Source organism: Bidens hawaiensis, unplaced genomic scaffold (assembly GCF_021521415.1).
Source record: "Bidens hawaiensis isolate Kalapana, Puna unplaced genomic scaffold, B.hawaiensis_p1.1 tig00000512_1, whole genome shotgun sequence".
NCBI lineage: Eukaryota > Viridiplantae > Streptophyta > Magnoliopsida > Asterales > Asteraceae > Bidens > Bidens hawaiensis.
In genome coordinates, this window is record NW_027491033.1 from 5,921,522 (window position 1) to 5,946,970 (window position 25,449).

A 25,449-nucleotide genomic window follows, 5' to 3' on the forward strand; every position below is an offset into this window, starting at 1 on the left:
GCTTTGGACTTTTAAAAAAAGATTTTTATTTTTTCAATTAAACAAAAAATATTCAATAACCTCTCTCTCTCTCTCTCCATCCGTCCACCCCCTCTCATCATCTTCATCACCGCCAAAATCGGTTTTCCGCCGGAACACGTCGTCGTTCATCATCGCCGGAGAACATGTCGCCGTTCATCATCGCCGAAGAACACGCCGCCGTTCATCATCACCGGAGAACATGCCGCCGTTCATGAATCCGTCCATGGATCCGCCTCCGCCGTTCACATATGAATCCGCCTCCATCAGTGAAGAAACACTAACCGGACCCCTGGCAGATTACTGGTAACCTGGGGGTTAGATAGATGTTTCCCACGAGGGGTTAGACCCTTGGAAGATGGTTCTTCTGATAACCTGCAAAACAGACACCGTGAGCTCGTCACTGAGAAGGGGGGGGGGTTCCTCCTTGTGACCACCCTCCGGCGTGAGAATCAGACTAGATTGCTCTTTAAATATAAGAGTATATTAAGAGATTGCTAGAGCAGATATCAGGTATAATATGATGATAATGTGATAAGATATGATAAGATGAGATGGTCATACCATTTGTGGTATTTATAGCCGAAGGTAGGTTTCCAAGGAGGTATGGCCGGCTGCAACAGTGTTCCTGTTCCACCAACAGTAGCCTACGCACGTGCCCTGCTGGTAGTTGGTGGGTAGGTAGCGGCTGACAGCGACCAGGCCTGCTGTATACTATTCCTTTTCCACCAACTGTCAGCTACGCACGTGGTATGACAAGAGTTGGTGAGTAGGCAGCGGCTAATAGTGACATACAGTGTAGGAGCATGCTGCTCGCCATACTGTTGTCTATAAGCTGTCGTATCTTTAGTCAGATCTTTTTCCCATACCTCGTCAGGTACAGTACAGAAGATCTTCCTGTATCGTACGGACTGGCTTATTTGGGCGGGAGTATTCCCCCTCCCGCCCTTGTGCGGGATTGTTCCCGGCTTCGCTCATTCCTTCAGGTGACACTGAACGATTGAGAGCTAAGTGCCTTGTGCGTGTAGCCTTGCTGCGCGGGTGGCCTTCCCTAATGGCTTGTATCCGAGGCTGCGGGGACAGGCGGAGTCCTTCACCATTGGGAGGCATTTCCTGCGGGACCAGCTTGCGTACTTCTTGAAGAGGTAGGTCCCAGCAGAGCCCAGTTGGACCCGCAAGACTCACCTCAAACAGGGACGTCTGCGCAGAAACCAACTGGATCCGCAGGACCAACCATGCTCAGAGACGTGAAGTTCAAGAAGGGTCAAGCGCTTCCGAGCCTTCACGCTTCCAGCTACCAGGAGGCGGAATGGTTCGCGAAGATATCCCGGGTCCAATCTCCGGTTTACCGGTTTGCGGAGTCCGGGATGGTGATGCTGGGGATGAGCCGGGTATGGAAGGATGCGTCCCGGTTTCCCATCCTTCTTGAATACGGTTTGAACTCTATTCCTTATGGTATGTCTTGTCTTTCTTGCTGATATTAGTGTGTCTTCTAACTGTTTCTTTTCTTTCAGAGGGGAACGATTTGTAGTCGCTCCTGTACCCGCGGGAAGCTGACGGTCCCGTGCGGGTGGGCACTCGTGCTCTAGACGAGAACGAGTTGCCCATCCTGGAGCAGACGGCGGATCGGTTTGTGGAGGTCTATCCGCTGGGCCACGAGATCCTGAGCCAACGGCGGCCAGGTAAGGCGATACTCTATCCTCAACCCCTCAATGCTGTACCCGCTGCTGGAATTCCTTACATCCTGTCTTCTTCTGAGGAATCCGCAGATGGTCCTCCGCTGGTGCGGAAGAGGAAGGCTGCCGGTGGGAAAGGGAAGGAGAAGGTGGCCTCCACGGCTGATCCGGTGCTTCTATCTGACACCGAGTCAGATAGTGAAGAGGTGGCGGGGAACCCCGGTGGTGAGAAGACCACTGCTCCGGAGGCTACGACTGTTACCTCCAGAGAACCAATGACGACGACGGTGACCGGCGTCAAGAGACCGGCCCCATCGGGCTTGTCCCCGCCCCTCCGTACGTTCAGGCTCAAGAAAACCCGTAAGTACAAACATTCTTTTTGTAGATTTATCATACTTCATAAATTTATTAACACTTATCTTCTTGTGCAGGCGTGGATGTTGACGCATTCCAGGGTGAAGTACCGAGTAGTACCTTTCCGCCGATGACGGTAGGCTTGGTCAGCCTACCTGAGGCGTCGACCCAGGCGCCTGCGCCTGGTCCCGCTGGTTCAGTTGCTCACTCTGAGCCGACTGTTCCAGCCGAGTTTACGCCACCGCCGGCCGTGAGTGCGATTTTTACGGCGTCCTTCACCGAGCCGGCGGTTACGATTGCTGCGGATTCTGTGGCAGCGACTGCTGCGGCTGCCACCATGCCCCCGCCACCGGCACCGATGGCCGGCCCATCAGGTACGCATGGGAGTACTCGCCAATCTTTGCCACCTTCCCATCTGCCTGATCTTTTGGATGGATTTCCTTTGGGTTCAGGTGATGGGTTCGGCGGCTATCGGCCTGTTATAGACCCTACAGGTGCGTAGGGTTCCTTTGGCCTTTTTTCACTTTTATTTTTTATCATCTTTTCCTAACTGCTTTTTTGTTTTTGCAGTGTCGGATTCCAATGAAGTGTATGTTCCGCGATGGAACATACGCCGAGGAACAACCCTTCGTACCCCTGTGGAGTGCGTGGAATGGGCTCGCCACGCTGCTCCTCATGGTGCGTTGGGGGAAGCCATGGCTAGCTACCAGGAGGGTAGGCTAACCAATGAGCTTCGGGTTCTCCAGGCCCGCATGCAGCCGCGCGTCGAGCTGCTTTGTCGTGAAAACGACAAGTTGAAAGCAGCTCGTGCCAAGGACGTATCTCAGGCGCGTGCTCTTCGGGAGGAGAACCAACGATTGACCGCAGCTGCTGCGGAGAAGGAGAAGGCCTTCAAGGCCCTCGAGGTTGAAGTTCAAGCGCGACTCGAGGCCCGCTCCAAGGCTGCCCAAGCTGTTAACGAACAGCTTCGGCTGGCTAAGGAGACTGCGAGGAACGCAACTGAGAGGGCCACCAAGGCTGAAGCCGTTGCTGAGCCTTTACGTATGGAGAACGAAGAGCTCAAGGCCAAATTAGAGGCTCTCCAACGTGCTCATGATGCCTTGGCAATGGAAGATGCCAAGAAGCTCCAAGAGATCCTGGACCAGAGGGGTGTGCTTGACCACACCGAGCGGAAGCTTAAGGGCGTTGAAGAGGCTGCTGCAAAGGAAGTGCTTCTTGCCAATCTTACTAAGAACGAAGCCGAACGCGCCTGCACCCAAGCTCTGGTTGCCAAGGAATGGCTTCTTCGAGAAGCGTTGCCTCAGGTATTTTAGCTTTACGTCTTCACGCTTTCCTTTGTACATAGAAAAAGTTTGACACTTGTATACTTTCTTTGTAGGTTGTGCATCGGGTCTTCTCAGAGACTACTTACGATGATGCTATGAGCGCAGCCCTCAACGCTTCTCACGAGGATGGGGAACGGGCCGGCTTCCTGCTTGGTCTAGGGTTCGTTGAGAAAGGCTTCCCGCCTTCCAACTTCCCTTTGTACAATGTTGACACTGAAGCCATATACGACCAAGCAGTAAATCAATACGCCGCCTTCCCGCATCCAGTGGTGGAGAAGGTGAACCAAGTAGCTGCTGCTGATGATGGGTTAGCTATCCTTAAAGCTTTTCTTGAACTGCCACGCTCTACCGATGGGGCTGGTCCAAGTGGAAGTGGCCCTGAAGCCTGATCCTGAAGATCCCTTCCCGCTGCTAGGATAGTTTTGTACAGATGTATTTATTTTCTTTTCGTAGGCGGGTAGTTACCCAGCCATTCTTGTAATAATTCTCGTGAAATACAAATCTTTTTGTGTATAAGATTGTTATTTCCTTCTTTGGGTTTCTTGCTTTATAAACATATGACTTGCATACTTAGTTTAAATTAGCAATTTTCCAAGTGTAGAATAAGTTAACCTGTTGAACGTGGTTGATAATAGGTGAAGTTTTGCTTCCTCTTTCGTGATTGTGCGGGTAGAACCGTCACTTGCACTTAGTAGGATGGCAAAACTTTACCTTTATCTGACCTGCGTGTAGGTTTTCCTCATCTTTTGAGGATAAGTTAACCTTTGAACGTGGTTGATAATAGGTGTGAAGTTTTGCTTCCTCTTTCGTGATTGTGCGGGTAGAACCGTCACTTGCACTTAGTAGGATGGCAAAACTTTACCCTTATCTGACCTGCGTGTAGGTTTTCCTCATCTTTTGAGGATAAGTTAACCTTTGAACGTGGTTGATAATAGGTGTGAAGTTTTGCTTCCTCTTTCGTGATTGTGCGGGTAGAACCGTCACTTGCACTTAGTAGGATGGCAAAACTTTACCCTTATCTGACCTGCGTGTAGGTTTTCCTCATCTTTTGAGGATAAGTTAACCTTTGAACGTGGTTGATAATAGGTGTGAAGTTTTGCTTCCTCTTTCGTGATTGTGCGGGTAGAACCGTCACTTGCACTTAGTAGGATGGCAAAACTTTACCTTTATCTGACCTGCGTGTAGGTTTTCCTCATCTTTTGAGGATAAGTTAACCTTTGAACGTGGTTGATAATAGGTGTGAAGTTTTGCTTCCTCTTTCGTGATTGTGCGGGTAGAACCGTCACTTGCACTTAGTAGGATGGCAAAACTTTACCCTTATCTGACCTGCGTGTAGGTTTTCCTCATCTTTTGAGGATAAGTTAACCTTTGAACGTGGTTGATAATAGGTGTGAAGTTTTGCTTCCTCTTTCGTGATTGTGCGGGTAGAACCGTCACTTGCACTTAGTAGGATGGCAAAACTTTACCCTTATCTGACCTGCGTGTAGGTTTTTTCCTGTTATTGGGTTTGTGCGGATAGGACCGCCTTCCCACGCAACGACTTCACGTAATGTGAATGCCGTCACCAGTGTTGCATAGTTTAACCGTTCGACGCGCGGTTGTTGATAGGTTATTGTTCAGTTTCCTCATTATGATTCGTGCGGATAGACCGGCACTTTCATTTTTGGGTGCTGAACCTTTCCCCTTCAACTGACCTGCTTGAAGGTTTTTTCACATTATTGGGTTTGTGCGGATAGAACCGCCTTCCCACGGAACGACTTCGCATAATGTGAATATCGTCATATTAATGCAGAAAAGTAAAATCATCAGCTTCGATGTTCTAAAGAGAATAATTTCCATTAGAAGTGGCTCTTGGCCTTCTTTACAAATTGGAATTGATTTACATGTAAACTGTGTAAATGAGCTCCCTTCCATGTTGGGATGGGAGTGCCATCGAGCCGATACGCACCTGGTTCGGGATCTCGTTCTTTACGCAGCATGTAGTCTCGATATTGAAGCTGGAATTTTTATTCGTGTTTTCCCCTGCTGGGGTTCTACACGCACCCGCCTGCTCAGCCTTTATTGCGCCACGAGGTGCGCGAGCGTCCCATCTCTGACAAATGCTTCGACCATGTCTTTTACGTCTATGCATTCTTCAGTGTTGTGGCCTTTTGTGTTGTGAAAGTCACAGTATTTGCTCCGATCAGCATCGTGACGATGTCGGATTATTGGAGGCTTTGGCCACGGGAGCTCTTCAGTGGCGAATATCTCAGTGACGCTTTTGGTGAGTGGCGTCCATCTGGAGTTTCGGTGCGGCTGTACATTATCCCTTCCGCCCAATCGATGTTGCAAGCCGGATGAGGTGTCAAAGTTTACCCTTGACTGCCAAATGCCTAGCTTCCGCTTTTTGTTTAATCGGGCGGTGAGGACATTGTCTTCTCTCGTCTTCTGAGTGTAGATGTTTGTGCTCTGTGGGAGATCTCTACCCAGTTGCTTCTCCGTTTCTGCATAGCGTTTTGCTGCTGTCATGATGGCATCCCATGTGGATGGCATACCATCTTTACCCGTTAGGGTGCGGATGAGCTCTGGGTCATGCGCGCCCTGGATGAAGGCTGCGCGAACAAGATCTTCGCTGATATTGCCCAAACTTAGCTTCTTTGAGTTGAAGCGAGTGATGAAGTTTGGCAGAGATTCATCTTCTTCTCGTATGCATTTGAGGATTGTCCATTGCTCCTCGGTATACTTCCGTTGCTGGCTGAAGTGTTGGCTAAACTTCTGCTGGAAGTCTGCCCAGTCGTAGATGTGGTTGACCGGTAGACGATCAAACCAAGCTCTAGCAGCCCCAACAAGCGTCATTTGGAACATGTAGCACCAGGTTGGTTCCGTCCAATTGCTGACGGTTGCCCCCGCTATGAACCTGTTCAAATGATCGTCTGGATCAGATATACCGTCATATGTGCCTATGTTAGGCATTTGTTTGGCACTCTTTGGGGCGATTGCTTCCGCAATGTCCCTTGCAAACTTGGACGTTCCTGCATTTGCAATGTTTGGTCTGAACGTTTTGGAGAAGTCTCGTGGACTTCCACCTGTGCTTTTTGGTTTGAAGGCTTGTCCAAAATGCCTTTTCGGTTGGGATTCCATTTCCTTACGCTTCCCTTTTGCCCTATGGCGAGGGTTCGCGTCGGAGTCGGATTCCTCCGAGTCATCCTCCCAGTATTCGAATTCATCTGCCTGTTGTATGGAACGCAAGCGTTCGTCCAACTCAGCCTGGAATTCCTTTTGTCGTGCCTCCGCCCATGCCTTAACTTCATCGAGAGTTTGGCGGGGGAGTCTTCGTTCCTCAAACTGGGTATCAGTGGGTCCCAGTAGGCGATCATTTACTGCACTTGCCCCAGCTTGAGTAACTGGGGTAGTGTTCGTAAAATTTACTTCACTTGCCCCGGCTTGGGTAACCGGGGTAGTGTTTGTAAAAACTGTGTTACCGGTATTCACCCCAGTAGCTGGGGTTGTGGTTACCGGAATTTCTCTAACCATCTTTGTAGAAGTTTGAAAAAACTGGAGAAAAATAAAGTTCTAGCTTTATGCACGGATGGCGCCAATGAAGAAACACTAACCGGACCCCTGGCAGATTACTGGTAACCTGGGGGTTAGATAGATGTTTCCCACGAGGGGTTAGACCCTTGGAAGATGGTTCTTCTGATAACCTGCAAAACAGACACCGTGAGCTCGTCACTGAGAAGGGGGGGGGGGGTTCCTCCTTGTGACCACCCTCCGGCGTGAGAATCAGACTAGATTGCTCTTTAAATATAAGAGTATATTAAGAGATTGCTAGAGCAGATATCAGGTATAATATGATGATAATGTGATAAGATATGATAAGATGAGATGGTCATACCATTTGTGGTATTTATAGCCGAAGGTAGGTTTCCAAGGAGGTATGGCCGGCTGCAACAGTGTTCCTGTTCCACCAACAGTAGCCTACGCACGTGCCCTGCTGGTAGTTGGTGGGTAGGTAGCGGCTGACAGCGACCAGGCCTGCTGTATACTATTCCTTTTCCACCAACTGTCAGCTACGCACGTGGTATGACAAGAGTTGGTGAGTAGGCAGCGGCTAATAGTGACATACAGTGTAGGAGCATGCTGCTCGCCATACTGTTGTCTATAAGCTGTCGTATCTTTAGTCAGATCTTTTTCCCATACCTCGTCAGGTACAGTACAGAAGATCTTCCTGTATCGTACGGACTGGCTTATTTGGGCGGGAGTATTCCCCCTCCCGCCCTTGTGCGGGATTGTTCCCGGCTTCGCTCATTCCTTCAGGTGACACTGAACGATTGAGAGCTAAGTGCCTTGTGCGTGTAGCCTTGCTGCGCGGGTGGCCTTCCCTAATGGCTTGTATCCGAGGCTGCGGGGACAGGCGGAGTCCTTCACCATTGGGAGGCATTTCCTGCGGGACCAGCTTGCGTACTGCGCGTAAGGACGTCACGTCTCTGAGCATGGTTGGTCCTGCGGATCCAGTTGGTTTCTGCGCAGACGTCCCTGTTTGAGGTGAGTCTTGCGGGTCCAACTGGGCTCTGCTGGGACCTACCTCTTCAATCAGCCTATAAGTTAATCACACCATCCTACTCGTATTTGAATTCCGAACAGGAGCCATAAAGATTTAATCACAGTTCTTTGTTAACGAACACAGATTTTTTATTTGAATGGTTTCTAGGGTTAATAATATGGGGGCGTTTTACAGATCGGTGAGGCGGTGAGGACCTGGAACACCAAATCCCAACCGAGAAGTTGTAGATGGTGAGGCGGTGGTGTTACAGATCAGTGGTGGTGTTCCATGTAGGGTTGTTGGGATTTGGTTTTCCAGGTGGTGGCGGCGGCTACAGTGATGCGTGGTGGCGCTGTTCGGCAACAGGTGACCGGAGATGGTTGTTTAGCTGGTGATGGCGGCGGTGTTAAATTATGGTTTTGGATGAAGATGGAGTGGATTGTGATGGTGGATTATTGCAGAAGAGAGAGAGAGACGTTTGTTCTCATGTGTAAAGAATAGATAAGTATGTGCATTATTTAAATTTAATTTTTAGTTTTAATTATTAATAAATATATGAATTTACCACACTATGAGTGTGCAAAGCATATGACCATATTTAACCAAAAAATTTAACTGGGTTAGTGTCAAAGAATCTAACGTGAACGGAATTTGAAACATGAAATACGTTTTCTGTCATTTCTTTTGCTGAAGGACGACCATTGAAAAAACGTCCAAACGTAAATGATGTCATTTGTCATTCTGTCTAATGTATATAATAATGTCATGCTTGTAACTTGAATTATCATTTTAATTAAATATGTTTAATGAACGTAATTTTTTTAGTATTTAAAATAATAATGTTTAAAAAAACAAATCTATTTTTTAATAAATTTTATAGAATAAATTAAAACATAAATAAGATAGTATGTATTATGTATTAAAATAACTGGATTGAATTGGGTTGTGAATAAAAATAAAAAGTTGAGTTAGGTTGGGTTGTGTATGTGGAAAAGAGAAGTTAATTTTTTATTAAAAAGTTGGGATAGGTTGTTGATAATTTATTAATCTTACCTATCACTTTATTGTAATTTCTTTGAGTTTAGCAATAAAAGAGTTAATCACAAATGTAAATTTGTATCTTTTTTTTTATAACTATGGCCGGTATGATTTTATGCGTCAAATTCTAACGCTAATTACAACTAGATAGCTAGTCGGCATCACTCAATCCAAGAATATGTAATCAAGTTGATAGATATTCAAACACTAACTTTTATAAGTTGAAAAATGCTCTCATGTGCATGGCACATGAAAAGACTTAACAGAAAAAATGGATGATCATTAGTGTAAGGACAAAAATCAAACGAAACATACCAATAAACGATAAAGAAAGAAAGTCATTTCGAAAAAGACCATTTTCTTGTTATATCAACACAGGGGTCTTCAGTTTGTATTCTTTGATTGGACGGTGTATAAAATTATCTATATTATGTTATAACATTTATCTACTATATATATCAAATGAATTACAAAAAATCAAACAAGAACACAATCAAAATAAATTAATATAAATTGATGCCAATAATGCAAAAATAACCCAATAAAACAACCATGCATACATCCCAATTATCTTATAATTTCAGCCTAAACTTGCAACTGGTTGCCTTGATGCTAACTTTGTTATTTGTAGATAGACTATCAACTATCAACATGCAATTTCCCAATATCCTTACTTTCATCAACTTTAATGTTCCAAGTTCAATCTTCACGGGAACATCCACTTTTAAGTCCAACGGAATTCGTCCCGTTTGTTGTTGTTCTTGTAACGCGGCCAGTAACGTCCTACCATATTGATTTTGCCCCGCTAAAGCGACATTTAGCACAGTTTTGTTTTGATGGCCTTGGTAAAAGATAGGGATTGAGCCTTGACATAGGTTTGTTTTTTTGTACCATACACTTATATGACTTCCTTTTTGGTAGTGGATGCCGATTTTCTTGTTTGGGTTGATGGCGGTTATCTGGACGTTAAATCTTGCGTAGAGTGATAAATCAATATTGAGAGATAGTTGTGTTATGGTTAAGCGATCAACCGAGTAATGAGGTATTTTTGGTTTGAATATAAGGTATAGTATGCCAATGATGGCTCCAAGGATAATGATCAATGTGATGAGGGTACATAGTGACCAACATAAGCATTTGCACCATGAGAAACCTCTCTTGGTTTTCGTTTGTGGTGGCGGTAGTGGCAGTGATGACGGTCTTAAGTGGTGGCGGAGAGTACTTGATGATGCACGAGGTGGTGGTACGACGGTGCTCTTGTTCATGTTCCCGTCGACGGCGACAGGGTGAATTTTGTTTATTGTGTGGTCTCCCATTGGTTGTGTACAAGTGAGAATATGATAAAGAATGGTTGGGTGAGAAATCCCTATGGTTTTGGCAACTAGAAATGTGTATTTGTAATGGAGTATGAGTGTTAGTGTTAGGTCAGCTAGAACTACAACTTACACAACATTGACTTAGGCTTTTGTATGTTGTACATTGAATATTGAATATATGTTTAGTTCCATCTGTCTAAAACTCTATTATTATTATTATTATTATTATTACACAATGAGATCATTAAGAAAAATTAAATTTTCAAGAGAATGGGAAAAACAAATCCAAATCAACATCTAACTTACTATATGCTTTTCACTTAATTGCTTACTTGAGGACAATTGCATATTTCATTTGTAAATAAATTTTTTAAAGAATCCAAAATGTGAAAAAAAAAATAAAAATAAAAAATACTTGCCAAATCAAAACAAGAACAAACAATTGCCAAAGTGAAGTTATACTTTATTTAACAACCAACAAACATATAATTGTCTAAATACTCCGTACGAGATGACCCAAGTTATATACTCAACATTTAACTTGGATAACAATTATAAAAATAAAATAAACCGAATAAATTACCTCACAACTACCAAATCAACTTTAAGCAATTTCATTGTTTAATTCATACACTTGTTTTTAAGTATCTATATATGTTTACATAACATTTATATAATAACATTAAGAGTCTCACAAAAACTCATTCTCTCCCAACAACCTTTCCTACCTCTCTACTGTTGCCAATTATTATTACTATATTGCTGGCCACGATTTCCTCCCATCACATTGCCACGTCCACCACCGGCCCCACCATATGAGCCACCGCCGCCACCTCCCCCTTGAGAATAATTCTGTGGGCCACCCACATAACCACTGTTGCTGCCACCACCCCGACCATAACCTTGTGGAGGAGGCCGATTAGGGTGGTGACTGTACCCGCCAGACGGCTGGGGGTATCTGCTTGACCCTGCTGGAGGCCCACGAGACTTCCCATAGTGGTGGCTAGGGCCACCACCTGCAGCCAGCTGCACTGGTGGTCCTGGCCTCATTTGACCATGAGTTTGACCCGACTGTTGCATTGGTGGTGGGATTCGCGAATGTTGTTGTTGGTGTTGTATTTTCTGACGCTTTGCGGCTTCATCGTGTTGTCGTTGTTGCTGTCGCTTTTTCTTTGTTTGGAATTCATGTGACGCCTCGTATTTAGGTAAACTAGAAAGAAGAAGATATAAAGAAAGGCAAACGTATAAAAATAGAACGTTCCTTAATATGAATTTGCAATGTATATATTTAACTACATAATACAGATGGCAGGTGCGACCCGCATACAAACAGGTTCTATTCAGGATTTTCAGGCTATATTTGTCTCTAACGGGTCCAATGACAAAAAAAGGTCAACTACTTGGATTTTCAATGCACAAGCCTCCTAAAATATATTATTCATTAAATTAGATTAATATTGAAACTACACTACATTTTTTACTATATTCTACACACCGGTAACCGGTTATTGACAAGGGCTGTTCAAAAAGTTCACGTCTTGCTTAGAATCGGCTTGTTTGTAAACGTGTAGAGCCGAGTCAAGCCCAAGCCAGGCTCGGCTCATGGCTGGCTCTTAGCTGGCCCGTTGGCGCATTTAAATTGAATCCTAAATTTACGCACGCACACACATATATATGTCTATACAAATTATTACTTTTTTAGTTAATAAATTCTGCATTATGTGTATGTTACAAATATTATTAAAAGTTTAAAAAATAATTGAGCCGGCTCAACAAACCATAGGCCGGCTTGAGCCTAACGTTTCAGCTCGTTAAATAAACAAGCTGAGTCGACTTGGCTCAGTTTTCCAGGCCCAACCCGCCATGGCTCGGTTCGCTTTCAGCCCTATTTTGACCCGTTAAGAAGCCCACCCATTTTGCCATCGGCAGTATAACAAGATCAGTCCTACCTCTTTGGATCACAAGGTAATGGGTCAATCCAGAAATATTCCGCATCAAGTGCATCCTTCGCTGATATTCTCTTCATAACGAACAAGCCAGAAGAAACGCATCAGTCAACATGATATTTTTAGGCACATAATTCACTAAATGTATTAGTGTGTTTACTTTATTCACCTTGAGTTAGTTACATTTTCTGTTTTCCTAGCTAACACACTTTCTGTTTTCCTATATATAATGTTGATTATGTATGCGGCAACTGACCTTGATCAACTTTAAAATGTGTAAACATGCAGGAAAATTTTCATGTTCTACAAGCGTTGATTTTTTTAAATCTGATAATTCAATCTCACATAATCACATTTAAAACGCACATCAACACACTCCTTTATTTGATATCGAACTCAACAGAAGTGCACAACGACAGAACCAAACAAAACCGTAAAATTACCTGAGAAGGATCAAGAGTGAGCATTTTCTCAAGTAACTCCAAAGCATGGCGATCAAAGCTACAATACATTCATTATATTCAGAGAAAGTTGCACAAATGGTCCCTGTGGTTTGACCATATTGCAACTTTGCCCCCCCCCCCAAATTTTATAGATTGCAACTTTAGTCTAAACATTTGAGAGCGGGTTGCACGTTTAGTCTCTACTGTTGATCCCAGTTAGGTTTTAACGGAAAAATGATGCCATTCATGTAAGGGTAATTGTGTCTTTTGACTCTTTTCCAATTTGGAACCCTAATAAAATACTCCTTCAAATTTCAGAACTCATAACATCGACTTATCGCTTCCAATCAGTGCAAAATCGAAAACCGAAGGTGATGAAACCGACGTTTGCAGTTATGGAGTTTGAAGAAGTATTTATTAAGATTCCAAGTTTGAAAAGACACAATTACCCTCAAATAAAGCATGACATCACTTTTCCGTTAATAACTAACTGGGACTAACTATGGGGACTAAACATGAAACCCTCTCGCAAATGTTTGAACTAAGTTTGTAGTTTTAAAGATCTAAGGACCAAACTTGCAATTTGCTCAAACCACACAGACCATTTGTGAAATTTTCTTCTATATTCATATAGGGTAAATTTCAAAAATATTCAAGAAATATAAAGATTGTTTTACATACTGTCTGAAGGCTTCTCTAAGGCGCCTCTTTAAAGGTCTTGTGGGCTTGAAGTTGTTGTACCAAGGAATCTTAGTAACACCAGGCCAGTTATTCTCATCAGGAGCTCCACAAAGTTCAAAGATTTTATTTATTTGCTCCGGCTAGAAACATCAAATAAAGCTTCATTAATTTACATGTGTTATACCCATCAACTGCATATATTGTTCGTATATGTGTAACCAGCATATATCCATGATAATCTTCTTGGTTATTCCTTTGCAAACACACACACACAAGCATATAGCGGCTTTCAGAATAAATTATTATGTGGAGAACTGCGAGAACCGTATAAGAGACTAATGCTTCAACAAAATGATAATTTTGAAAAATGATTTATTTTTTTTCCTTGCTCTTTATTTGATTTTATCTCATCTCTCTTAATTTTATTTTGAAGTATCATAGAGTGCATTCGTGCATATCGTGTATGTGCCTGTATGCGTTTAGACAAAATGCTATCAATACCATATTTTTTTAAAACAAATAAATAACATTATATATATATATATATATATATATATATATATTAGTTGGTTATTTTAATTATAATTTTATATATAATAATTATTATAAAAACATATATTTAACATATTAAATAAAAGCTACATAAATAATAGGCTCGCTTAGGCTCACAAGCCAGCTCAAGCTCTATAAATGAAGCTCGAGCTAGGAAAACAAGCCTATTTTTTAGGCAGAGACTCGTTTAAGCTCGGTTTGAATTGAGCGGATCACAAGCAGGTCACTACCCATTAAGCATTTACTATTAGCCAGTTATGTATTAATCGCAACGATAATATCACTTGCCTCATCTTTGCCAGGAAAAATAGGTTTCCCATGGAGCAGCTCAGCAAAAATACACCCAACCGACCACATATCCACCGCGGGCCCATATTTTGTGCTCCCTAGCAGCAACTCCGGTGGTCTATTCAGATTATAGTGAATCAAGAATTAAAAGAAATATCATATTAATCTTTCTTCAGCAACATGGCTAGATTTAAATCACACGGGTTTGTAGATACCTGTACCATAAAGTGATCACACGGTTTGTAAGATTCCCGTTGTGATCGTTTGAAAACGAACGTGCAAGCCCAAAATCTGCTAGCTTTAAGTTTCCTTCATTGTCTATTAGAAGATTGGAACCTGCAACCACAATTAAGCTTTTATTTTATTCTTTTCAAGTTATAAAGAAGTGAGGATTTCATATATAACCTTACAACCTCGTGAAATATCATATATACCCTTAAAAACTTAATAAAATGTCATATTTACCCATTTCACTAAAAAAAATTCATGATATTGCCTGTTCTTGTTTTCCTATAACTTAATGTTTTCATATTTACACAATACGTATATATAAACTGACTTGTTTTAAATGAAATGGGTAATATCATATTTTGAACAATAGGTAAATATAAATTTAGTAGTTAAAGGTGAGTGATAATGAAACTTTAGAATTTTAGAAAAACAAGAGTAAAATAGTCATTTTTGGTATTGTTTTAATGAAATGGGTAAATACGACATTTGATTTTTTTGTAAGGGCATATATGATGTTCTCTAAGTTTGAGTTGGATATATATATGATCTTTCATAAGTTTGTAAGGATATATATGAAATTCTCCCTAAGAAAAATACTAATGACCAAAGTAATCAGGAATCATTCAGTAAACTCCCAAATGAACTCCTTAAGTATTCTCAGCAGTCAGCACATAACTAAAACTTAAAACTAAATAAAAAATAAAGGGCATTGTACAAAGAATTAAACTCAAAAGTAGAATACATAACAAAAATTAAGTCAATATTTAAAAAAAAAAAAAAACTGTATGGATGTGCATGGGTTGGTTTTGGACTCAAACCGAATCAAAACCAAGGTTTCGGTTTTTTGGTTTCAAAAACATTTGTTTTATAAACAAAACCAAACCATCGGTTATTAGTTTGGGTCTGTTATTCCGGTTCAGTTTTGTCGGGTTTTTCAATCGCGGTTCAGATTTGGAACCAAGCATAACCGAACCGTATCTTTTGATTTAAAAAGAAAAATAAAACAGAACTGATGGTCATTAGTTTGGGTCAGTTATTGCGGTTCAGTATGCTAGTTTTTTCGGTTTCGGTTATGAATTGACCTGTAAATTAAAGAACTTGCTACGACAATACCTTTAATATCGCGATGAAGTACTTGATTTACATGACAGTAATGAAGCCCGGTCAAAAGCTGCCTCATATAACACTTAAGAAACAGGACAATGTGAGTATCATTGTATTCAAAATATAATAAACACCAATTTAATAATTAATTATTAACCATTGGTACCTTAATTTGTGGAACCGAAAACCTCATCCCAGGGCGATCAGCAAGCCCCGTTAGGTCATGGTCCATGTACTCAAAAACCATATAAATTCCCCCCTTATATTTGTTCCCATCTGAATAAAATAATTAAATCAATCCTTGAAACAGATTTGAGAACTGAATAAGTGAATATAAGAGCCTGTAAATAAACAGAACGAACACACACAGGAGCATGTACATGTTCGTTCATTTAACGTTAACCGAGCACAAACAAATCATTAAACGGATACTTTTTTTCATGTTCGTTCTTTAATAAAATGAACATGTTCCTGGTAGTTCATGTTCGTTCGACAAAAATCTAAAACGAACAGTTCACGAACGTAAGAAAGCACAAATGAACATAACGTAAACAAAAATATCAATACACACACACATAATATTTATATATTTAAAAATTTTAATTAATATTTAAACGAATATAAACGAACGTGCATAAACAAAAGGGCATAAAAGAAAGAACATAAACGAACATTCACACACGTAAATGAACGAACGAACATGTGCTAATATTCGTTTGTCTTAAATGAACAAAAATTTGTTCATGTTCGTTCGTTTATTAGATAAACGAACATAACTGAACTTCCCGTGAACAGTTCACTAAACGTTCGGTTTGTTTACAGGCCTACGGCCTACCAAGTATCATTAAAAGCACTTACCTGGCCTCCCTGGCTCGTCTTTCTCGGGGCCTTGAGAAGTAACAATCTCTTTAAGCTTTATTACATTCTCGTGATGCAGCTTCTTTAAAATTTTGATCTCGCGTATGGCTGTTATGGGGAACTGTATGTATAAAGTGGATTTAATTATTAATACCTAGCAAAAGATGTGTGGAGGAAATATTATTGTGTAAGTGTGTTACCCCCTCTCTCTCATTGTCCATCCTTATCTTCTTCAAAGCAACAATTTCCCCTGTTCGGATTTCCCTAGCCATGTACACTTGACTGCAACCGACAGAAATTGTAAGTTCAAATAAAAGAAACTAATAAATTAGACAATCAGTTATTCTATTTTCTTCTTTCTTAGCTTCCTGAACTACGATTATCATCCAAAGTGCCTGTTAATATCAAGTTTCTAAATTTTAGCCTGTTGAATTAGTATGTAGCCCACTAGCACTTAATCCTTAAGAGAGCCTTCTGATTACAAGTTTTACGTTTACCTATTAGCCGGAACCACCACCACAAAAAATTGTAGCAAGTTTGGGCACATGTTTCAGAAACATATCATTCAACCCGAACCAAATTGTACCCTTTCTAAAACGGAGCATTTGACCTGTACTCATTTTGCTAACAATCTTTTCGACCCAAATAAAACTGAAAACTTTTTTGAGAAACGGGTTTTTTGAGCCGTCACCGGAGCCCAGTTTGCCAGGCTTAATTTGTAGCCAATGTCAAGGAAGACAAATAGGCTATTCTCCTCTTTAGCGAAACAAAAAATAATCAGAAGATCATCATGTAGTTATGTGTATGTATGGATGATAAATAACACACAAAATAACTTTATGTCAAAACCTAATTAAGCCGAAACTAGTCTACAATAATACGTTTAAAGTAAAAAAAAAACACAAGGAACACATAACAACAACATGTAGTCAGTCAGTCAGTCAGTCAGCAGAAGTATTAATTAATAAAACTGAAGATGACAAATAACAATTGATGATAATGTCAGTGAAATGGAATGCTAACAACAACTTAATTACCCGTAAGTTCCTTCGCCAATCTGCTCCAATTTCTCGAAGCAGTCAACGCTTCGGGAGCCCCAGGTTGGGGATTCGGTGGTGTTCAGCTGTCCCGGTGCCGCTATTGCCATCGGGAAAATAATAATAATATTATTATTAGGGTTTGTTTTCAGTAAACAAGTCGTGACGGTGAAGGCTGTTTGGTTGTTGAAGATCTTTCTTTCTTTCTTTCTTTCTTTGCCGACCAACTAAAAGTAACGGAAGTGTTGTTATAAGCCCAAATTAAAGTTAATTGTTTGGTTGGCCCGTGCTATTTTCATACAGGTATTACATGGTTTTTTTAACTACAGGGTCTTTACAAGGTAGCGTCGTTAAAGTTTTCAGTTAAGTTCTTGTAAAATGACCAAACTACCCTCAATGATAATAACAACAACAATATCTATATGGATTATCTAAAATTTCGGATACACGTTCGAATATTGAAATCCACTATTCGAAATTTTATCTAGATAATCGAGTTTTGGATATCTAAAACTCTGGATATCCGATTTTGAGCACCCTTAGTATTGATGTAGGAGGATTGATTTCAAATGTTTATGATGGAAATGGACATGCTTGGATGCTCTTTTTATTATAGCCTAGCATGGTTGGATAAGCGTTAACAAGAAAATTACACATTATGGGCTAGTCAGCATGTTAGACGGACTGTCTAAAAATTGTAGGCATATTAGAGAGTCTGTCTAATCAAATTTATACGACAAAGCTAGCCATTATACATGGTCGTCTCAAAAAGTAGGCAGATGAGACAGTCTATTAAATCTAACATTTTTGTGATTAAGGGTTACATTAGACGAGCCATCAAATCCTGTATTTGACAATTTTGACCATAATCAAACAAACCCTAACATGGCCCGTCTAATCTTACTGACAGTTCGTTTAATATGAAAATCCATATTTTCATATTTGATTTTGGACTTCAACTTTGGCTTAATGATCAAGTGGTCCCTCAACTACCAAAGTTAAAATTGGTTGGAAATATTCAAGGTGTTACGATATTTATGAAAAAAGCACACTATGTGCGTAAGCAACCTAGGATTAACTTAGTAAAATGCTCATTCATTTCATTAAGATTAAGATCAACCACATAAAAACGTGTGAATAAAATGTAGTGCTTGCTAGCATAAAACGTTAGCCTCACAACCCGTGTGTGTCAATGAAATAGTGAATTTAAAACTTTTATATGATTTTCAAGTAGGAATATACTTTCGAATTTTCTCCTTTTGAGATTACACACAAAACTTGCGCGTAAATGAAGTGAACAAGAACTAACGCGTAAATGTAGTTCCTTGTGCTTATTCGTGTTCTTGAATCACCGAGTGTTGGTATACCGCACCAATACTCGTTCTATTGATATCATAATTGTAGTGATCCAAATTCGGGACTTACATAAAATTCTTTACAAAACCTTGCGACAAAATGTCAAACTAGCGGACGTCCAATACGTGTAACCACTAAACATGATGAAACGTTTAGTGATTTGATAATCACATCGGTATCACAATCACTTCAACGCCTTATCAGTCACTCTGCATTTAATGAACTAGACACGTGTGTATCCGGGCCCGAAATGTCCACACCAGTTTCAAAATTCAAAACCTCAAAACAATACTCCACCACCATGTCGGCCTTAGCAGGCAATGTTGGACTGGGGGGTGAAGGGATATGGTCGAAGTTTATACCCGTATTGAGTCGAAGGATATGGTCCAAGTGTTTACTAGTATGATCATAGCCAGTAGTCCAATACATTATACACAGCCTCACAACAGATGTTATCGAGATGAAATAGTAAATTTAAGAATTACTTCTTGAACTTTGCTGTGATTTTCAAGTATGAGTATATTCTCCTTTTAGATTATATACAAAACTTATGTGTTAATAAAGTGAAGAAGTCAAGAACAAGACTGTGAGAGATAATATTGTCTAGGCATTTAAGGCTAACATAAACTTCCTTACAAAACCTCATAAAAAACTGTCAAACCAGTGGATGTCAAATATGTGTAACCACCAAACTTAATGAAACATTTGGTGGATTGACAAGCACATCAGTATAACACTTCAACAGTTTATCAACCATTAGACACACACACTTATGGACCCGAGCGTCTACATCAGTTTCAGAATTCAAAATTACAAAATTAGAGTCCACCACCAAGTCCATCTTAAACCCATATCCAACCAACATATTGCCTGGCAAGATGGATTTTGTGGTAGACTCTAATTTTGTAATTTTGAATTCTGAAACTGATGTAGCAGTAGTTAAATACATTGACAACCTAGAGAAGAAAAGTTAGAATGTCTACCTTATTTCTACCTCTATATTATCACTCTCACAAACAAAACACAAATACGTATTTCATTCTTTCCGAAGCATCTGACGGGATTTTGCATCAGCAATGTTACCTTTTTCTTACTAAATTAACAAAGCTTGCTATCCTTTGAACATCACAGCCATTAGTATTTAATCTATTCTTAAATAAGTTGAAAAATGCTATAAAAGAGTAGCGTACGTCCATTTTAGTACTGTGGTAAAGTCATAACAGAAAATTGAAAATTGGTTATAGCTTTTAGGCGCCAATTAACTAACTAACCAACCGTATCCAACAATCACACCAATGGCTCTTCTTCCCTCCATCATCTTAATCATAATCATAATCACCACCATGATCCATCCTACCACCACCGCCGCCGCACCCGAACAACCACCACCATACAACCTCTCCACCCTTGAAGAAACACTAGGTGACCCCGGGCAGATTACGGATAATCTAGGGGCTAAGTAATGTTTCCCACGAGGGTTAGGTCCGGCAAATATGGATGTTCTTCAGATGACCTGCAAAACCGACACCGTGAGCTCGTCACTGAGAAGGGGGGGTTCCTCCTTGTGACCACCCTCCGGCGTGAGAATCAGACTAGATTGCTCTGAATATAAGTGTATATTGAGAGAAATAGCCAGTGAAGGTAAGATGATGATACCGTTCCAAGGTGTTGGAGTATTTATAGCCGAAGGTAGGTTTCCAAGCAGGTACAGCCAGCTGTATAATATTCCTTTTCTACCAACTGTGGGCGACGCACGTGCCATGCTGGTTGGTGGGTAGGCAGCGGCTGATAGTGACAAGGCCGGCTGTGTACTGTTCCTTTTCCGCCGGCTATGTACTATTCCTTTTCCGCCGGCTGTGTACTGTTCCTTTTCCACCAACTGCAAGCTATGTACGTGCCACGACAAGGGTTGGTGAGTAGGCAGCGGCTGATAGTGACATTTTGTACTAGAGTGTGCTCCTCGTACTGTTGTCGATGAGCTGTCACCCTGTGATTGGTTCATGGGCTGCTCTGGTCAGATCTTATCTATTTTGTCCATACCTTGGCAGGTATAGTACAAAAGACTTTCCAGAAGCGTACGGACTGGCTCATTTGGGCGGGAGTATTCCCGCCTTGCTCATTCCTTCAGGTGACACTGAATTATTGAGTTAGTGCCTTGTGCGTGTAGCCTTGCTATTAGTGCGGGTAGCCTTCCCTGATGGCTTGTATCCGCAGCTGCGGGAACAGGCGGGGTACTTCACCATTGGGAGTCTTTTCCTGCGGGAACAGCTGGCGTACTGCGCGTAAGGTCTTCATCTCTGAGCATGGTGGGTCCTGCGGGACCAGTTGGTCCTTGCGCAGACGTCCCTCTTCAAGGTGAGTCTTGCGGGTCCAACTGGGCTCTGCTGGGACCTACCTCTTCAAGTCCCCCCAGTCCAATGTTCTTCTCATGAATTGTTAATAAGTGAGGTGAACTTTTGGACTTAAGCAAGGGGTTTTGAAAATGGTTTTTAGTTTTAAGGTTTTCCGTGGGGATTCTTCCCGCGGTTTTCCTAATGTCACTCGCAGAAATTCCCGACTTTTCTGCCTGATCTTTGGTTGTGATGCGGGTAGGTGTTTAACCCCTTCGCACATCGGGAGCGTTGAGTTTCACTTGCATAGATTCTTCATGAGATTTTGGTAGTTTCGGACATAGTGATCAGTTATGTTAAACCACCAATTCCGCCTTGAAGTTTCAAACAAGGTAGTTCTCAACGTTCCCGCTATGCGGAGGTGCTATTTCTCTTTCCGCAAGCACGGTCCAGAAGATCCTTCTTGGTTTCAATTCCCTGCAAGTGCTAAGTATGTGAAGGGTTTCGCATTGACACTGTACCCGCACTCGTCTTATAGTTTCTTTACTTCCAAGGTATTCTTGGCTTCAATTCCCTGCAGGTGCTAGGTATGTGAAGGGTTTCGCCTTGACACTGTACCCGCACTTGTCTTACGGTTTCTTGGATACCAAGGTAAGGGGGTGTATTCCCTCTTATTTTTGAATCTTTGAATCTTTTTGAATTTCTTTGAAATTCGAAGAGTTGGTGAATGGATAAGAATAGTCCAAACTGTTGAAGGGACGTTAGTGTCCGACGGTTTCTTCTGACAGTTTCAGGACGTGCAGGAAGTTATGCCGACGTGACAGTATATGGTCATTCCAAACGCTTTTTCAGGCGCGTGGGCGCGATTTTTCGGGCGCGTGGGTGCGGATTTTACGGCGCGCGTCCTGTCAACAGCTGTTGCCAGCTTGCTTTTTCCACGTGTCATAGTTTCATTGCACCTTCATTTTTCTCTCTTCCCCGCATTAAATTCATCGCATTCATTGCGATGAGTATATAAAGGAGGAGAGGGTTCATCTTAATCCACACTTTCACTTCTCTCTTCTTCTTCTAAACGATTTTCGGCGAATATTCTAACTTTCTGTCGAGCATTCTCCTGAAATCGTTCTTCTTTACCTCCAAAACATGTCTTCTACTCACGATCCAGAAGCTACCGCCGAGGAGTCTGACGTGTACGTCGAGAATCCGACGTCTACGTCTGATAAGGATGATAAGAGCACTGCTGGCGAATGCCAGTGCGCTCTTACCACCGAGCTTTATCAGTACATCGTCAGGAAGTTCATGCTCGAGCCGTTCGAGCCTGAGTTTCCTGAGCCTCACCAGACAGTGTATGATGCCCTCAAGGGTAAAATAGGGGTATATGCTGCCTTCTTCGTCTATGGGAATCTCAGGTTCCCATTGATGAAGTTTGTATACCGTGTTTTGGAGAGACACGGTGTACACCTGACGGAGGTACACCCAATGGCGATCGCCAAGATCCGCCATTTTGAATGGGTGTGCCTCATTCTTGGCGTGGAGCCCCATGTCGACCGCCTGATGACCTTCTACTCCTGGAGGTGCATCCAAGGCTGGTACACCCTGGTTACCCGGATCAAGGGTTTGAAGATCTGCACTACCGAGCGCAGTCTTCGGTCTTGGAAGCGGGAGTTCTTTTACATCTCTGCCCGTGTCGTCCCCATAGCGATGACATTCAAGAACGGGAGAGCACTCCCCAGCCTTTACGCCTCCAACTACCAGGAGGCGGAATGGTTCTCCAAGATTTCCCGGATCCAGACTCCGGTTTACCGCTTTGCGGAGTCCGGTATGGTGATGCTCGGGATGAGCCGGGTGTGGAAGGATGCTGGGGCAGAGGCGCCACAGATTCCCATCGTCCTCGAATACGGTTTGAACTTTATTCCTTACGGTATGCTCCGTCTTCTTTGCTGATTTAAGGTTTCTTCTAACTGTTTCTTTTTATTTCAGAGGGGAATGACTTGCGATCGCTCCTGCATCCGCGGGAGGCTGGTGGTCCCGCTCGGCTGGGTACTCGTGCTCTTGACGAGAACGAGTTGCCCATCCTTGAACAGACGGCGGATCGGTTTGTGGAGGCCTACCCGCCAGGCCACGAGATACTGAGCGTCGCGCGACCAGGAAAAGATTATTCAACCCTCGCCCTCTCAATGCTCAAACCTCTGCTGGAATTCCTCTAATCTTGTCATCTTCTTATGAGGAATCCGCAGATGGTCCTTTCCTTGCGCGAAGAAGAAGGCTGCTGGCGGGAAGGGCAAGGCGAAGGTCGCCTCAACTGCCGATCAGGGGAACCGGTCTGAGTCGGAGACCGAGAGTGAAGAGGCGGCGGGGAACCCTGGTGGTGGTGAGACCACTGTTCCGGAGGTTGAGACAGCTGTCACCTCCGGGCAGCCCAGTACAGCGACGGTGACCGGCGTGAAGAGGCCGGCTCCATCGGGTTCGTCCCCGCCTGTTCGCACCTTCAAGCTCAAGAGGACTCGTAAGTATAAACTTCCTTTATCTTAACTGCATATCTTTCCGCCATTATACTTATATATCTTGTCTTCGTGCAGGCGTGGATGCTACCGCATTCCAGAGTGGAGCGGGAGGGAGCAGCTCTGGACCCATGAAGGTAGGTTTGGTCAACCTACCCGAGGCGATGACCCAGGCGGCTACGTCTGTTAGCAGTATTGGTTCAGTTGCTCATCCCGTTGAGCCAACTGTTCCAACTGCAACATCACCCCCGCCGGCTGTCAGTGCCATTTTCACAGAATCCTTCACTGAGTCGGCGGTGGTTTCTCTTGCGGGTTCTTCCGCCGCCACGGCCACGGTTGTGAGTTCACCTCCGGTGAGTTCACCTCCGTTGGTTTCCACCGCGCCGGCCTCCACCATGCCTCCTCCGGCGCCGGCGACTACGGCCGGTCCTTCAGGTATGTTTGGTGTTGGGGCGTCTAGCCAATCCTCGCCTCCTTCCCGTCTCCCTGACCTTTTGGATGGATATCCCTTAGGTTCAGGTGATGGGTTTGGTGGCTATCGGCCTGTTGTCGACCCTACAGGTGCGTAGGGTTATTTTGGCCTATTTCCCTTTTATCATTTCTCTCTCTTAACTGTTTTTTGTTTTATTGCAGTCCGTGATTCCAACGAGGTATACGCTCCTCGGTGGAATATCCGCCGGGGAACGACCCTCCGGACTGCTGAGTAGTGCGTCGAATGGGCGCGCCACGCCGCCCCAAGCGGTGCGCTAGGGGAAGCCATGGCCAGCTACCAGGAGGGTAGGCTGTCCAATGAGCTCCGAATCCTCCTCGCCCAGATGCAGCCGCGCGTCTAGCTACTTTGTCGTGAAAACGACAAGTTAAAGACGGCGCGTAGCCTTGAAGTGGCTCAGGCGCGGGCTATCCGGGAGGAGAATGCGAAGCTTGCCGCCGTTGCTGCGGAAAAGGAGAAGGCCTTCAAGGCCCTCGAGGTTGAAGTTCAGGCCCGGCTCGAGGCCCGTTCCAAGGCTGCCCAAGCTGTTAACGAACAGCTTCGGTTGGCCAAGGAAACTGCACGGAACGCAACCGAGAGGGCCACCAAGGCTGAAGCTGTTGCTGAGCCTCTACGCATCGAGAATGAGGAACTTAAAACCAAATTAGAGAGGCTCCAGCAGGCTCATGATGCCTTGGCCATGGAATATGCCAAGAAGCTCCAAGAGATCTTGGACCAGAGGGGGGTGCTTGACCACACTGAGCGCAAGCTAAAGGGCGTCGAAGAGGCTGCAGCCAAAGATGTGTTGCTTGCCAACCTTACAAAGAACGAAGCCGAACGCGCCCGTAATGAAGCTCAAGCTGCCCTCCAGGAGGCTCTGGTTACCAATGAATGGCTTCTTCGAGAAGCGTTGTCGCAGGTATGCGCAGTTTCACAATTTCTTTACGCTTTTCCTTACACTTAGAAGAGTTTTTGATATACTTCTGTTTTGTAGGTTATGCATCGGGTCTTTACGAACACATCATATGACGATGCGATGAGCGCAGCCCTCAACGCTTCTCATGAGGATGGGGAAAAGGCTGGCTTCCTGCTTGGTCTAGGGTTTGTTGAACAAGGCATCCCGCCTTCCAACTTCCCTCTTTATGATGTGGATACTGAAGCTGCTTATGACCAAGCAGTGAATCAGTATGCTGCCTTCCCGCATCCGGTGGTGGAGAAGGTGAACGAGATTACTGCTGCTGATGATGGGCTAGCTATCCTCAAGGCTTTCCTTGAACCGCCACACTCTACTGATGGTGCGGGTCCAAGTGGGAGTGGTCCTGAAGCTTGATCCTTTAGATCCCTTTCCACCATTAGAGTAGATTTTTATTTTTGCACAGATTTACTCTTGTATGCGGGTATATG

At 43.1% G+C, this 25,449-nt stretch overlaps 1 protein-coding gene and 1 pseudogene across 1 annotated transcript; both read right to left on the reverse strand.

Moving 5' to 3' along the window:
• Positions 1-9,391: 9,391 nt before the first annotated feature.
• LOC143632008 (NDR1/HIN1-like protein 6 pseudogene) lies at positions 9,392-10,366 on the reverse strand (annotated as a pseudogene).
• A 491-nt stretch (positions 10,367-10,857) lies between these two features.
• LOC143634976 (cyclin-dependent kinase C-2-like) lies at positions 10,858-17,614 on the reverse strand. The gene is made up of 11 exons (XM_077102912.1): positions 17,390-17,614; positions 16,553-16,634; positions 16,353-16,473; positions 15,661-15,770; positions 15,504-15,576; positions 14,375-14,495; positions 14,160-14,277; positions 13,320-13,459; positions 12,639-12,696; positions 12,199-12,269; positions 10,858-11,459 (listed from the first exon to the last, which is right to left on the reverse strand). Exons 1-11 carry the CDS (start codon positions 17,497-17,499, stop codon positions 10,982-10,984), a joined length of 1,482 nt encoding a protein of 493 aa, XP_076959027.1. The 5' UTR covers positions 17,500-17,614; the 3' UTR covers positions 10,858-10,981.
• Positions 17,615-25,449: the final 7,835 nt, after the last annotated feature.